Source organism: Sceloporus occidentalis, unplaced genomic scaffold (genome assembly GCF_023333645.1).
Source record: "Sceloporus occidentalis isolate IW3139 unplaced genomic scaffold, rSceOcc1.0.p SCAF_111, whole genome shotgun sequence".
NCBI classification, from domain to species: Eukaryota; Metazoa; Chordata; class Lepidosauria; order Squamata; family Phrynosomatidae; genus Sceloporus; species Sceloporus occidentalis.
The window spans coordinates 1712501-1729358 of NW_028317091.1; the positions used below are offsets into that span (position 1 = coordinate 1712501).

General features: G+C 45.4%; 1 protein-coding gene across 5 annotated transcripts in view; it reads right to left on the reverse strand.

Annotated features, from left to right (window-relative positions):
* The window catches only part of LOC149283131 (otoferlin), a 116848-nt gene that overhangs the window by 31424 nt on the left and 68566 nt on the right, over nt 1-16858 (reverse strand). For 3 of the 5 annotated variants that reach the window (XM_089497977.1, XM_089497978.1, XM_089497976.1), the window contains 8 exons: nt 12979-13052; nt 3194-3320; nt 2848-2902; nt 2494-2625; nt 1879-1941; nt 1363-1447; nt 1045-1204; nt 1-110 (listed from right to left, as the gene is read on the reverse strand). The exon at nt 1-110 is cut by the window's left edge and continues 77 nt beyond it. In XM_089497977.1, the coding sequence (XP_089354103.1) occupies nt 1-110; nt 1045-1204; nt 1363-1447; nt 1879-1941; nt 2494-2625; nt 2848-2902; nt 3194-3320; nt 12979-13052 (806 nt within the window). Of the gene's footprint in view, nt 111-1044; nt 1205-1362; nt 1448-1878; nt 1942-2493; nt 2626-2847; nt 2903-3193; nt 3321-12978; nt 13083-16858 lie in introns of all 5 variants that reach the window. The other 2 variants (XM_089497975.1, XM_089497980.1) reach the window with 2 other exon arrangements.

Here is a 16858-nt window from a genome sequence, read left to right on the forward strand (position 1 = left end):
TGGCCATGATGCTTGTGTTCATCCTTGGCAAACCTTCAGCTCGGAAGATCTTGATGTAGAATCGAGCCCATTGGCGCTCCGGGGGCACGCCGTCCGGAAGGAGCAAGTTCCTACAGTGATTTATTTACATTCAATTATAATATATATATATAATATATAATTTGGTTTCTTCCACCCTACCTTTAATTATTTATAGATTATTATAGATTTTTATATTTATATTTATAGATAAATTATATATAGATCATTTATAGAGGCATTTTTTTTTTTAGAATTTTAGGGACATTTTTATTTTTTTTTTAGAATTTTAGAGACCTTTATTTTTTTTTTTTGTAGAATTTTAGAAAGACAAATTTTTTTTTGATCTTTAAAACGACAATTTTTAGATTTTTAGAATATTTTTTTTAAATTATTTGTACTATTAAAAACAACCTGCCTGCGTTTGCTGCCTGTAAAAAAAAATTGGGGGAAGTTTCGTGCAAACGTGTCAATACAAAAAAAAAAAACACAAAAAAAAGGCAGATACCCCATAAACTAAAATAAACAAAAAATGTTGCGGTGCTGCTGAAATGGCCAGTGTGGGCACGCAACAAGTTAATGAATCGACTTCGTTGTCATTTGAACCAGCAGCGGAGCCTTTAAGAAAGTTAAAGAGTGATCCAACCAACATTTTTGCCGGTTTCTGCTATCGTTTTTTGCCTAATTATAATACCTAAAATATAACCCAAGATAGATTTCAATGCTGTTTGAGATGAAACTTTGGTACTTTTATACTTTGCCGCCATCATCTAGGAGTTTGATACATTTTGGTTACTTTCTTTATACAGAATTGGGATCGGGTTACAGGTTTGGACCCTCGAGCCCTGCGGCTGGGATTTATGTCTATGACAGTATACATGCGCTGATAGGTCTCCCCTACGCTCTTTGAATGATAAAGCATTTCTTCTATGGTATGGCTGGCCCCGTACCCCTACATATTCACGATGAGTATTTCATAGAAAGGTCGTAGACGGAGAAAGAGGTTGTGATGTCATCAAGTCTTACCCTTCGATGTCATCCTCGTCTGTTTCATTAGCTTTATGGGGTGTCTTGATGTTGTCTCCCTTTCCAACTACAGCGACGTCACACTTGAGGTAACCTTTTACCCCGGCGGTGATATCGTCCGGGTCCGAGAGGATGGCCCATTTGTGGTAAAACTGGTGTTCTGCGCGATTAGCGAAGTCAAGGCATATAAAATGAGCTTTAAATTCAATGACTTTATTATTATTATTATTTATTGGTTCATATGGCGCCATCACCTTCCGCAGCGATGTACAATGGGTATTTGTGATCTTATCGGTTAAAACTTATTCCTCCACTCACCTGGCTGAGTGTAGACAGTGCCAACATCCATCTTAAATGACCCCACCAGTGTCCCGCTGCGTAGAAGGTTCTTGGAATGGATCACCTGAAGGATTCAACAGAGCCGTTTAGCAGAGGAATGCAGCGCCGCGTTCTGTTCATGTATTTTAGGTACCTCATGAGATAATATATCGAAAAAGGGAATCTGCCTCTTCACTTTGGGCAACTTGGTCCTGCAGCCCCAGGCCCTGAGGACCTTCCTGTTACCCGTAAAGATCTGCCTTCTTACTCGGGGGGCATGAGGAGCATCAAGAAAAATTAACCCGTTCCCCCCCTGAGGACCTGGAGACCATCATAATCTGCCCTATCGTATTATTTAATCTATTTGGGTCTCTTGGATTGGCCAGAACCCTTGGAGTTGGGGTGAAGCTGGTAAACGTAGGGGACCTGCTATGGGGGGACAGGAGCCCGCCTTGTGTTAATTGCCTACGCATTATAACCTCGCAAATGGCTGGGATTTGGAGAATCCGTACTTACAGACAGTTTGATTATTTTGTCAAACATCACATCTGGAGGAACGTGGAAGTCGAACACAAAATACTGAAAGGAAAAGTAATGATATAAATGGCTGCCGGACGGTTCCCAGATTCCTTTGTATCATGTTTAAATATTTAATGTCAATGTCAAACGCCTTTTGTGACCCGTGGACATATTATTACATGATATAGATGACCGGTAGGACGCAGCGACAGGTTCTATAGATAGGCCGACTCTTTGTTCACTACTGAAGTTACAAACCCACCAACGTAGGAAAGATCTACTACTGATATTTGATATTTGATGGAAATATGTGATTGAAGAAAAAAAACTATCTAAAATGAGCTTGGGGGGGAAATCCCACCGTATATTTATAATTTGTGCGGGTACAAAATAAACAGGTAGAAGAGGAATTACGACTGGAAGAACGTATGGTAAAAATATCACTAGACATGAAGGGGTTAATATCCATGTCTGACCATATATATATTAACCATTAATAAACTCTTAATTCTGCATTTACATTAACAGAGGTTTGTCACCCGCAAAAAAAAATACTTGAAACTCTTTAAATACTGTGGATTCCAGCAAAAATGGCGGACTCGTTGGGCTCACCTCGTTGTAGTAAGGGCAGTTGGTCGATTCCTTCATCGACGTGTATTTTTTCTCATCCCCAACTTCAACACAAACCACGGGGTCCATGTTTAATCCCACCAGCTGCCGCGCCTCGATGACGGTAATGCTCACCTGTGAACCACATACAGATGGCTCCCGTCACGTCGAGTGGCCACAGAGGGCAGAGAAGACAACACAAGGCCCACCGCCCTCCAGCTGCCAATAAGCCACCGGCCCAATGGTCCTTCTACAGGCCAACGCTGGGCTTCACCAAGAGCTGGAGGGCAGGTGGTAGAGTAAGAGGGAAGATAAGGGAACAGAAGGGGTTACATCTGAAGGAGACCTCACACCTACTTGGTAATCCATTGGCCGCCCAGCACTCGGCTCCATTTTAATGTCGGGTTTAGACCTATGGAAGAAATAAACGGTGCATGTTAAGAAATGTGATTTAAAAGCCGTTGTTTAGTGAGACGTCTCCATCATATTACGCTGCGCTGTACAATGCGCAAACAAGTAGAGCGTCACAAACCAAAGGTGACAAGGTCACTGCCCAAAAAACCAAATGGACAACTGATCCCACAAGTCTTAACTGACTTATAGTCCTTTAAATATTAGGGGGGGGGGCAGGAGTGTCCAACACTTGGAAAAGCCATAGCAGATACACCAGACCAGAAACGTGATGGGACCTCTGAATACTAACCTCTTATTGGATACATTGGTTGTGACGGCAGTGACCGAGGCGAGAGAAATAGTGTCTGGGTCCAGACCTCCACCCAAACGCATGGCTTTCCGGTCCAGGTCTTCTGTTTCCAGCACGGCAGGTTCATCTAAAAAACAAAAAAAAACACATTTTATTTATCGCAAAGTGGGGTTTTCTACAACTTTGAAACTCATTGAAATGCCTTAAATCTCAACGTCCAGAAAATCGAGTCTTGTGAGCATATGGTGTTAGCATGAGTGTGAGTGTATGGTTGTCACGGGAGCCGCCGCGGCACTTACCTCGCGTGCTCGCGGCAGCTCCCTCCATCCTGCCGCTGGCGCCGTGCGGTCACGTCGGGGTCGCGGCTCCGCTCCCACCGCGACCCGATGTTGGCTGGGCGTCACGCGCGCCGCCGCGGCGCGCACGCCAGGGGCTCCCGGCGGCGCGCCCGTCAATGCCGCCGACGCCGTACGGTCGCAGCGAGGTCGCGGCTTCACCGCCGCCGCAACCGGACGCCGGCAGGGAAGTCCTGCCTCCACGGCCTCACTCGGGCTTGCGCCTGCTCGCCAGGGACGAGCAGGCGCGTCACCACCTTCCCCCACCGGGATCGCGGATCGGACCACTGCCGCGATGACGTCACGCGGCGCACGTCACGCACGCCGCGCACGGCACGCCACGGCCTCATTGTGAGTAGACGGTTTCCTATTTAAAGGCCATTTGTTTTATCTGCTTTACCCGTTCAAAGTTTATTGCTTTTTGGGGTGTGCTGTTCTTTATGATATTACCTTGCCTTGTGTACCGACCATTGCCTGCTCTTTGACTACGATTCTGATCTGCCTGCCTCGACCTCGGACCTGTTATACCGTTTTGCCTCTTATCTGCCTGCCTCGACCTCGGATACGTTTTTGACCTCGCTGTTTGCCGTTGCACTTTTGACCGGACTACGCTACGTCCATATATCTGCATAGTTGGATCCTCCCCTGCTACCTGACCCCGTGACAATGGTGTTAAACGTGAGCATGTGTATCAGAGTATGGTTTCAGGGGTGAGCCTAGGGTTAGTGGCCCCTGGGAGAGGGGGAGAGAGTGTGTGTAATTATGCGTAAATGTATGGTATTAGAGTGAGCGTGTGCTATTGTATGTTGTAAGAGAGTGTGTGCTATTGTAAGGCGTTAGAGAGTGTGTGTATTTATGCGTAAGTGTATGGTATTAGAGTGAGCGTGTGCTATTGTATGGTGTTAGAGAGTGTGTGTATTTATGCGTAAGTGTATGGTATTAGAGTGAGCGTGTGCTATTGTATGGTGTTAGAGAGTGTGTGTATTTATTAGACTTGCGCATTCGTCTTCGGGCGAACATGAAAACGAGCACGAAGAGGCCGTTTTTTTGTTCGTTCCGAAGACATGCCGAAGAGAATACAGTGCCGGCAAAACGTAGGAGAAGACGAAGACTCACAACCACGAAGAATCGTGATCGTCTTCGTTTTTGCCGCGCAGCCGCCAAAATTTCAAACAGGAGTGAGCTGATCTCGTCTGTCCAATCAGCTCACTCTTGTGACGTCACGCTAAGGGTCTCGTCCAATGCCTGTGCTGCTGTTTTTTGAATTCTGAAACCGCCTTTATAAGACCAGAGCTTGCCTGAGAGATCCATTCATTTTTCGCTGTGACTGCTTTGGCAACACTGCTGTGCTGCATCCGAGCGTTACAGAGAGAGATTGTTCTGTTCTGTGTGAGACTGGTAAGCCTTAGCCTGCCATTTCTCACAGTGTACTTCATCCTCACTTCAGTGCTACTTAATATAATTAATAATAATAATTTGATTAATTTAAGTGCTGTTGAGTTGACAGTGCACCCAGTGTCTCAGTGGCACTGGGGTGCCCTTGCCCGGGGCTGGCACTAGTGCCTACTGCCTGTCCTGCTTAAATAAATTAAATAGAATTTATAAATAATAATTTAATAGAATCTATAATTTAATAGTTCATTTTTATATATATATATATATTTGTCAGTCATATATATATATATATATTCTATAGTATACTAGTGTAGAGTGTACTGTAGACATTCATCTACTAGTGTCTAATTTAAAATCAGTAATATTAATTAATATAATTAATAATTGAATTCATTATAAAATTATATATATATTTGTCAGTTATAGTTAGTAATAGTATACTAGTGTAGAGTGTACTGTAGACATTCAAGACATCTACTAGTGTCTAATCTAAAATCAGTAATATCAATAATTCTATAATTCTTTCTTGTCTTAATAGTTAATTAAATTAGCTATAAATAAAAGTAATAATATTAATTAATTACTACTAGTGTATAGTTCAGCTAATCTTATTAGTACTGGTGCTGCAGCTCTATAGTTTGTGCTTTGTTTTAGCAACAGCAAGAGACCAAGTCAATTTTTCTTAATTAATCTTTCATTTTATTTCATTTGTTTTGCTCACCTCAGTCCATCAGTGAAGTGAACTTGTTGGGCTAGTGAGTGCAGCCGCATAAGTGCTGTGTTTTTTTTTGATCAGCAAGCAGTGACGTTAACTGTTTTGCAAAGATTTTCTCATTTATTTTACATTTTATTTCAATTTTATTAAAAGTACCCTTAGTGTTTTGCTCACCTCAGTCCATCAGTGAAGTGAACTTGTTGGGCTAGTGAGTGCAGCCAGCAGTGAAGCTAACTGTTTTGCTGTGACATTTTATTTTATTTCTAATTCTTTTCAAGAAAAATTGACTGTGACGAGCTGTACTAAGCAAAGCTTCAAGCTACTAGCTGTAGTACTAAAATAATTCTAATCTTCTTTAATCTTAATCTATAATATATTATAAATAATATATAACAATATAAATTCTAATTCATAATCTATAATATAAGTAATTCTAATTCTAAATTCTAATTCATAATCTATATTCTTCTATCTATAATACATAATATATAAGTAAATTATTTCTAATCTATTAATATTATATAACTTAATATTAATTAATAAATCATATACTGAATCTGATTTAACCTCACTTTAGCTTAGTGGGTTTGAGAGCGTCTGCCTAGAGGTAGACTTATAGTAAGGAAATATAGCTTTAGGCTAGCATAGTAGTAGGCTAAGCTCTTAGGCCCGTGTAAATTCAAATTAAAAATAAAATACTGCTAGTTATTAAATAGTTAATCTTGAGTTAATAATTTAAATAACTTTAGCACTTTGGCAGATTGCACACAGCACAGTGCAGTAGTGCATAGTTTTACTTTTTAAGCAGTAGCACTGAAGAGAACTTCCTCTAATTTTTTGTCTTTAATTCGTTTTTCCTTTTTTTTATTTTTATTTTTTTTTATTTTTTTTATAGTTTTTTAAACACTACACTACACTACACACACAACACAAAATTTGAAATGGATCCTCCTTTTGGGACTAAGGAGGGACAAGCTCCATCTACCACCGCCACCACCAGCACCACCACCAGCACCACCACCAGTTCTAAGATGCAGCCTTTGCGTCAGTCTAGTCGGCCAAGTAGGCCAAGCTCTCGCTTATCATTTGGGGAAGCATTGCTTGAAGGATCATCAAGTAAAGGAAAGGCACCAAAAGCAGGCAGTAGTAGTGCGGCTAGGCCCACAAGCTCTATGGTTTTTTACGGAAAGCCTAAAGCACCAGAAGCACGTTCAAAGTTAAAGGGTAGCACAAGTAGTACCAGCCCAGTGACTAAAAAGAAGTGCCTTTTGCCCCAAGCAGCATCTTCCCCATCCACCAGCAGCATGCAAGGTACCAAGCAGAGCCAAATTAGCAGCAAGACTCAGAGGGGTCCCAAACCAAAGCGATCTCATTCCTTTGTAGGGAAAACCACCACCACCACCACCCCCACCTCTACCGCCTCTACCACCACTAGTGCTGCGCCTACTGTTCCCACTGGTACCGCCACGCCATGTCCTCCTAGTACCTCTAGCAAGCCACCAAGTCCTTACAAAATTTTTGTAAAGACAGTTAGAGAGAGGGCTACACATAGTGGAACTCCACCTAGCGAGGTAGCAGAGGAGCCTGAGACTGAGAGGCCAAGTGCAGAGTCTATTCTTCCTGCTCGCACTACTACTAGTCACGAGTCTCACGACGATATCAGTCTTAGCTCCAGCCTAGCAGGAATTCCATTCGATCTGGCTAATGAAGAGCTAAACTATGAGCCAGAGGAAGTAGAGGAGATGAGTGGTCAGGAATCAGATTCCTCAGGGAGCAGTGTCCAAATGACTAGTGCACAATTTTCCCCTGAGCCTCCACCTTCTCCGCTACGATCATCACCACCACCACCACCACCACCAGCAGCAGCAGCAAAACCTAGCAAATCTAAAGCAATTAGCAGTCCCACTATGGCCAGTACTGTTACCACCAGTCCCACCACCACTAGTTCTGCCTCTGCTCATCCACCCCGAGCAGTAGGAGCAGCACCCAAGGCACACTCCAAGGCTATGCGCGCCCCAATTTGGGAGCACTTTGAAAATGTTGAAGAAGGGCGCTATGGAAAGTGCAAACATTGTGGGAAGCTAATAAGCAGAGGGAAAGTGTCTGGCCATTTTACCAGTGCTAGCATGAAGCATCACCTCAGCACTCAACACAACGCTGTGCTATTGGGGAAAGATGCAGAGGGAAAACTTAGTGCAGGCAGCATAGCTGGTGGCCGTGGAAAAACCCCAACAGCTTCTTCTTCTGAGCCAATAGCAGCAGCAGCAGCAGCAGCAGCAGCAGCAACTAGTGCTGGCAGCCAGAGACCAAGGCAGGTTGGAGCACTGCATGTACAGCCCACCCTGGAACAATTTGTGGCATTCCAATCCAAAAGGTCAATGCCCAAACAGCAGGCCAATAAAGTAACGCGACTGATTGGTCAGTTCATTGCTGTTGGAGGGGCATCCTTCTCTATGATCGAAGGGGAGCCTTTCAAACAATTGATGGCGGCTGTGGCTCCACAATATACAGTTCCGTCACGTTCCACTTTCAGCAGGAACATTGTCCCCTCATTGTATCGGTCCTGTGTTGCAGCAGTGAAAGAGGAGCTTTCCAAGGCTGCTGGTCAGTGTGTTCATTTCACTACAGATTTGTGGAGTGCACCTAGCGGCCAGCATGCCTTTCTTTCTTTGACAGCACACTGGTGGCAGCCCGGTGTGTCTAAGGAAGCTGCTGCAGCAGGCTACCGATCTTTCCTTCTCCATGCAGAAGTGATGGATGAAAAGCACACTTCCCAAAACATTCTGCATGCGATGAGGAAAATGTTTAGCCTTTGGGTGGGAGCAGAGGCGGGCACCAATGTTGAAGTTGGTTTTGTGGTAACTGACGGAGGTGCCAATATGGTGAAAGCGCTGCGAGATGGTCATATTGTTGGTGTGCGCTGTGCAGCCCACATCATCCATCTTGTAGTGAAGGCAGCAATGTCAGAAGGAACTAATGTGGCAGCAGTAGTTCTGTCCCGCTGCAGAAAGATCGCTGGGCACTTTCACCATAGTGTTAAGGCTAGCCAACTTTTGAGGGAAGAGCAAGAGAGGTCAGGTCTTCCCGTACACTGCCTACGTCAGGATGTCAGTACACGGTGGAACTCCACGTTAGACATGCTCGAGAGGATTTTGGAGCAGCAGAGGGCAATCCATAATCTTGCCTCAGAGCACAATATTGGGATTACCTCTCCATTGAATAGGGAGGATTGGACAGTGATCGCCCAGCTAGTGGCAGTCCTTAAACCATTCAGGGATGCCACAGAAAATTTAAGCTCAAACACTGCCAGTCTGGCCCAGGTAATCCCAGTGTTCTCCCATCTAGGCAGCAAGATGGATGTGTTCCTTGGAAACCGTGAGGCTGTTCAAGGTGACACTCTACATCCTGACATAGCAGCCATAGCCAGGAAGCTGAAGGATCTGCTAAAAGTACACCTTCGCAAACGAATGGAAGAGAGTCCCGAAATGATGCTAGCGTGCCTTTGCGATCCAAGAATTAAAGGAAAGCTAGCTTTGAAATTTAATGTTCTCAGTAGCTACCGGGAGCAATTGGTCAACAAGGTGCGTGACTGGCAGCGTAAAATGGGAATGCTGTCCGAGGAGGGAGAGGTGCAGGAGGAGGAAGAGATGATGTGGTCTGCTACTCCTAGCAGCAGCATCAGCAGCAGTGCCACAAGCAGCACAACACAGCTGAGTGGAGCAGCTGCGTTTTGGGAAGAGGCACTTGGGAGTATAGTTGGACCATCTGACAGAGCTAGCAGCAGAAAGCAGAGTAGTGCTGCTGAAATGGTCAAACTTTACCTCTGTGAAGTTCCTTCTGCGCCTAATGTTGATCCTCTTAGCTACTGGGATGAAAAGAAGAGTGTGTGGCCTGCACTCTCATGGGTTGCACAGCAGCTACTATCATGTCCGCCAACCACTGTTCAAAGTGAGCGCGTGTTTTCTATGACTGGAAACATACTGAGTCCACAGCGCTCACGCATGGCACCTCATCTGATGGAGCAGATTGCCTTTCTTAAATTCAATCTGCCCAAGTTGGGTTACCCAGCTCTTAGCTTGGAAAGTTAATTTTTTTTCTCTGTAATGTTTAAGGTAGTTTCTCCCCCTGGTTGCACGTGTTTGCGGTGTGGCAACGTCTGCTACCTCCGCCGGTGTAGCCAATTTACGCTAGGGCCTAGTGTCTGAGTTCTGGAAGTCCGCTCCCAAACGCCATGGACTGACAGACTTTCATGCTTTGCCCTGGGGTGAAACAGGTGAGCGGGTCGTCAATTGCCCACTCATTCACCTTTTTCCTTTTCCAACGGTGCTGCTGGTGGTGGTGCCAGCATCTTTTGCCAGTTCGCTTCCTGGCTGAAATCATGCCTCAAATGTCCCTAATGGAGAGGGTAGTTTCTCCCCCTGGTTGCACTTGCTGCGGTGTGGCAATGCCTGCTACCTCCACCGGTGTAGCCAATTTACGCTAGGGCCTAGTGTCTGAGTTCTGGAAGTCTGCTCCCAAACGCCAAGGACTGACAGTCTTTGGATGCTTTGCCCTGGGGTGAAACAGGTGAGCGGGTCGTCAATTGCCCACTCATTCACCTTTTCCAATGCTGCTGCTGCTGCTGCTGGTGGTGGTGCCAGCGTCTCTTCTCTGCCAGTTCGCTTCCTGGCTAGTGTCATGCCTTAAATGTCCCTAATGGAGAGGGTAGTTTCTCCCCCCCTGGTTGCACTTGCTGCGGTGTGGCAACACCTGCTACCTCCGCCAATGTAGCCAGCTTACGCTAGGGCCTAGTGTCTGAGCTCTGGAAGTCTGCTGCCAAACGTCTAGGACTGACAGTGTTTGGATGCTTTGCTCTGGGGTGGAACAGGTGAGCGGGTCGTCAATTGCCCACTCATTCGCCTTACCCAATTCTGCTGCTGCTGCTGCTGCTGGTGGTGGTGCCAGCGTCTCTTCTCTGCCAGTTCGCTTCCTGGCTAGTGTCATGCCTTAAATGTCCCTAATGGTAAGGGCAGTTTCTCCCCCCTGGCTGTGTCTGTTTGCGGTGTGGCAACGCCTGCTACCTCCGCCGGAGTGGCCAGCTTACGCTAGGGCCTAGTGTCTGAGCTCTGGAAGTCTGCTGCCAAACGTCTAGGACTGACAGTGTTTGGGTGCTTTGCCCTGGGGTGAAACAGGTGAGTGGGTCGCCAATTGCCCACTCATTCGCCTTTCCCAATTCTGCTGCTGCTGCTGCTGCTGGTGGTGGTGCCAGCGTCTCTTCGATGCCAGTTCGCTTCCTGGCTAGTGTCATGCCTCAAATGTCCCTAATGGTAAGGGCAGTTTCTCCCCCCTGGCTGCCTCTGTCTGCGGTGTGGCAACGCCTGCTACCTCCGCCGGAGTGGCCAGCTTACGCTAGGGCCTTGTGTCTGAGCTCTGGAAGTCCGCTGCCAAACGTCTAGGACTGACAGTGTTTGGGTGCTTTGCCCTGGGGTGAAACAGGTGAGTGGGTCGCCAATTGCCCACTCATTCGCCTTTCCCAATTCTGCTGCTGCTGCTGGTGCCAGCGTCTCTTCTCTGCCAGTTCGCTTCCTGGCTAGTGTCATGCCTCAAATGTCCCTAATGGTAAGGGCAGTTTCTCCCCCCTGGCTGCGTCTGTTTGCGGTGTGGCAACGCCTGCTACCTCCGCCGGAGTGGCCAGCTTACGCTAGGGCCTTGTGTCTGAGCTCTGGAAGTCCGCTGCCAAACGTCTAGGACTGACAGTGTTTGGATGCTTTGCTCTGGGGTGAAACAGGTGAGTGGGTCGCCAATTGCCCACTCATTCGCCTTTCCCATTTCCTTTTCCATTTCCATTTCATTATTTTCCTTCTGATACACAACCAACCAAACATAACACACACAATAACACAAATAACACAGTGACATAACACATAACACACATAACACATATAACACAGTGACAAGTGACAACACACATAACACACATAACACATACACGTACAATGCAAAAATCACAAGGACCTTTCCTCTTGTTATTTGTCCTGGCCTTCACTTCTACACTCACTAGCATTAACGCTATAACTCACACTTCATACTATAACATTTTTCCATCCACATACCTGCCAACAGACCCAACTTTTTCAGGGACAGTCCTGCTTTTTTCCAGTCCTGTCCCATCTAATTTAGCTATCTAGGTATGCAAATACACGTTGGTAGTTATAGCTCGGTAGGTAGCACTAGTATAAACATTAAATAAATATAATAAAGTACTAAATAATAAATCTAACTTTAAAATACATTTAAATAAACCCCTAATTTTTTTTTAAAACCCATTAAAATTAAATTATTATTTAGACATAATACATCTTTAACCAAAGCAGTGCACTGCTACTAATCTTAAACATAACCGTACATTAACGCTAAGCTATTTTTTAGTTCTTGTCCAACATTTTTCCATCCGCATACCTGCCAACACACCCAAGATTTTGGTGGACAGTCCTGCTTTTTTCCAGTCCTGTCCAGTAAAAGTTGGGTTGTTGCAAAGTATGCCATTGTAAATAGGTAGCAAATGTTAGGCATGTATTACAAGTGGTCCAAAATCAATTTAAAAATGTAAAATAATCCCTATTCTTTTATTAAACATCTATGGATGTGTGACTGTGTATGATAAACGGAGGCCAAGTTCCTTGGAGCATTTGTCTCTAGGTCATTTTGTGTACAGTACACCTCAGTACGTGTGTGCAACTCTATTGGTCGTTTCGGCAGGGGGCTGGCCTGCCATCAACGAATGAAGTGCGTTCTGCAATTCACTAGTTGATGCCAGACCAGCCCCCTGCCGAAACGACCAATAGAGTTGCACACACGTTCCTTCACGGCAGCTGCTGCTGCTCCGATGTGTTGTTAACCCCGTATTAACCCCTGCAAGGCAACCGGGAAGGAAACGAAGATCAAACGAGCACGAAGAATGTCCGCGAATATTCGCCCGAAGAGAAGACAGGAACGGGCGAATATTCGCGGAATACGAAGGTTTTTCCCCCCCCGAAGACGAGCACGAAGACGAACACGAAGAGCCCCCTGGTGCCCAAGTCTAGTATTTATGTGTAACTGTATGGTATTAGAGTGAGCGTGTGCTATTGTATGGTGTTAGAGTGAGTTTACGTGTTAGCGCATGTGTGTTATTTACGAGGGTGGGTGAAACATTACATCCAGGTGCCACTAACCCACGTCTCACCCCTGGATGTCCCACCAGTAACATCGGGGTATGCTGGGGTTTGACCAGTGTGTTCTATGGCCCTGCTTGCCACACGCTGAACATTTCTCCGGGGTAAATGTTAGGAGCTTTGAAGCTGTGGACGGAGTTTTAGTACCTTGCTTTCTGCTGTCGTCTTTTGGCGGACGCATTTTGCCAAGCTTCATCGCAGAAAACACTCCTTTACTGACTCTGCGGACAAAGTAATCTCACGTTAGACGCCTGGACCAAGAGATAAAAGGATTACCGGAGACCAACTGGGGGCCAGAATCCACCAACGCCGGCGACTGCCAAAAACGAGAAAGTTAACACATAAAACAGCAAATTCTATCGAAAAAAGGAATATAACTTACAAATATGAATTTATTCAGCCAGTTTTTAAATTGATTTTATTGTTAATATTTTTGGTGTTTATATATTTTCCATCACACTTTAAAAGGATTTCACTGTCAGCGTGATGCAATAAATCATCTTCCTCTACGCGTATAACGCCACGCAATTCTCACTCAGCAGGAAATTAACTCAATTCAACAACAACATTTATCTCCAGTTATAATCAAATGTTTTATATTCACATTTCCAATTTTTTATCCATTAAAAGCGAAGTCCCAGAAAAAAAATTATTATCCCCAGCGCTGTATACAGTAATATAACCCCCCAGCGCTGTATACAGTAATATAACCCCAGCACTGTATACAGTAATATAACCCCCCCAGCGCTGTATACAGTAATATAAACCCCCAGCGCTGTATACAGTAATATAACCCCCAGGTCTGTATACTGTAATATAACCCCCCAGCGCTGTATACAGTAATATAACCCCCCAGCGCTGTATACAGTAATATAACCCCCAGCGCTGCATACAGTAATATAACCCCCAGCGCTGTATACAGTAATATAACCCCCAGCGCTGTATACAGTAATATAACCCCAGCGCTGTATACAGTAATATAACCCCCAGCGCTGTATACAGTAATATAACCCCCCAGCGCTGTATACAGTAATATAACCCCCAGCGCTGTATATAGTAATATAACCCCCAGCGCTGTATATTCTAGAACAGAATAAATGGATCTAAAATAGTTTTGTTCTTGATCTTAGGTTATCACATGTTTGCACTTCATTCCTTCTATCAATACTGAGCTCCCAAAAATAATTATTTAATCCACACAAAAAAGTTTCACAAAAGCATTCACTGATAGGTTGTTGCCATAGAAACTGAAAACAGCAGTTTAAAAGTTTCAGTGTCGTCGCCCCCCCCCCCCCCCCCCAGATTTAACACTCAGAGGAGAGGAGAAAACGGCAGATCTGTAACAACGCATTCTCTGAAGATGGTAGAGAAGGCAATTAAGGGTTCGTGTAAGCGGAGCGCGTGCTTTAAATTCGTTGTTTTGTGTTAAAAGCGCGGCATCGGCTGGGTTTGATGAGATTTTAATGAAGTGTCGTAATGTGCGGATGGGAGATACTCTTTCACGGGTCTCTCACGGAGAAGTTAATGAGGATTGTACTCGAGAAATTGGCTAATGGCCTTTCTGCTGTAGGAAGCGACGAGGCGGGGAGACGGGCTTACTCCGTATGGCAGGGAGTTAATGACCCCGCGCGCTGCCCTGATTTGTTATCGTGTGGAAAGTGCTTCTGGGTTTCTCGATCAATGTGAGTGTTTTAGAGACGTTTGCTCATTAAGAACCAAGGATAACTTTTACACTTACCTACTAAAAGGTTTTTAGAACGTTTTCTATCTTTTGCCCTAGTGTCACCCCTGCCAGCTCAAATCCGAGTGTCACTCACCATCAGCTCAAATCCTAGTAACACCCCGAACAGTCCGAGTGTCACCCCTAATAGCTCAACTGCTAGTGTTGCCCCCTGCAAGCTCAAGTCCTACCAGCTCCTCATAACCCCTTAAGCCCTAGTGTCACCCCTATCAGGTCACACCCTAGTGCTGCACCGTACCAGATCAAGTCCGAGTGTCACCCCTACCAGCTCAAGTCCTAGTGGTGTCCCTACCAGCCCAAGCCCTAGTGTCACCCACTACCAGCTCAAGCCCTAGCAGCTCCTCCTACCCCCTTGAGCCCTAGTGTCCCCCCCTACCAGGTCACACCCTAATGCTGCACCCTACCAGCTCAAGCCCTAGTACCCCCCCCTACCAGCTCAAGCCCTAGTGCCCCCCCTACCAGCTCAAGCCCTAGTGTTGCCACCTGCAAGCTTAAGCCCTGGCAGCTCCTACCCCCTTATGCCCGAGTGCCACCCAGAATCAGCTCAAGTCCCCCAACAGACACAATTCACTCTTGTCTTATATTAGTGTTCATTCGCTTAATTTCATTGTGTGTAGAGCAGTGAATGAAGGTGTTTTTCCTTACAGAAAAACCTGCTGGTATTATTTTGGGGTTATTGTGCATTTTATTTGGTTCCTCGGATACAGCAGACCTAGATTTTGACATTTTGGAGCAATATGTATGTTTTTCGACCCATCCGTGATAGACCTTCTAAATGTCGTATAATGAGTCTATTCTTCCCGTGGTCCTCAGGCGCAGTTTAACTGTAAATAATAACTCCGAGAAGGGAATGAACCGCTCAGTGAGGCTATGAATAATTAATACAGCGTGAAATGAAGCTCCGTGTTTACGGATGAGCAGAGTATAACGGCGGGGTACGCATGTGTCTGCTTTATTGCTTAATTCCTCCCGTTCCTTCCCTTATAAACTCATCATAAAACGAATTCCCTCACCTATTGTACCAACGAACAGTAAAATAATTACGCTTTAATTACGAGCATTGTAATAAGAGGCTTAACCGGTGACGTATTCGAAGGGTTGATCCACCAGGGGAGGTATTATTCCCCCCACTTGTGCAAAATTGGGGGCAGACCGCCATCTTGAATACTAAGCCTCCATGATGTGCCTCTACCTAATGGGCCGGATCCGAGCGAGATTCCTGATCTCCCCAATTGGCCAGTTAATACTATGGCGGACTGTGTTGGGTGGGCATAGCCTGCATGTGCCTTTAAGACACGGAGCAGCATGATATGATGTCATATTTCGGGGATCCGCAATGAAGTCAGCGGCTGCGGGCAAAACGTTATGAATGAGACACAACTTCTAGAATTGCATGCGGAAAGGGCTTGGGCATTCAGCAGGACTAGGAATGGTTTTAATGCTGCGTTTAGTTGCGGCCGCTTAATGCCCAGGGGGCAAACAAACCACAGAGCCGACTGCTTGGATTCACACTTAAAGCTGGACAAAGCAGTAATTGGGAAATCGCTGACTTGCTTCCGAGATAACGAGTCTTGCGTAGCAAAATGTAAAAGAAAAAGGATCAGAAGGAGTTTATGTTCATGTCAATTGCGGTTTCCACGGATACCAACACGTTTAGTTATTGGCATTAGAAAATTAGACGTGTGTCTCATTTAACTCCTCCCCCTGGCTGCCTCTACTGGATGCGGGGAGCATTCGTCGGTATGCTTCTTGCACACGCTCAGTGGAACTCCCAGTCTTCTCAATGGGTTCCCACTTAAAGCAATAAAAGCAGCAGCCAATCACATGCAAGCTTTTTAAGCACTGATGTGTACTTAGGTATGCTTCCTGTGTACAGTAGAGGTACCAGGGGGAGGAGCTATATGAGAAAGAGGTCTCATTTGCATGCAAGAATGAAGCCATTGGAGCAAGCGCAGCTTAGCGGAGGAGGCCCTGACAGTGCTAGGAGGTGGGCCTTAGGGGTTTTGTTTTAATTTCATTGGTCAGTTAAGGTTACGGGCTGGGTTATATAAATAGGTAGCATCCATTTTGTTTTTCACAATTTTAATCTGCTTATCAGACCTGTTGTTGTCCCTCCCTCCCTCCCTATTTATGGTTTTAGGGGGGGGTTCCGTTTTGTCACAGCGGCGGGGTGGAGAGGCAAGTTTGGAGAGTTTTGAATGGGGGTTTTCGTGGAAAAAAGTTAATGAAAGGTTGTTGGTTGTTATTTTTTGTAGGTTTCGAGGTGGTCTGTGGCTCAGAACCTGG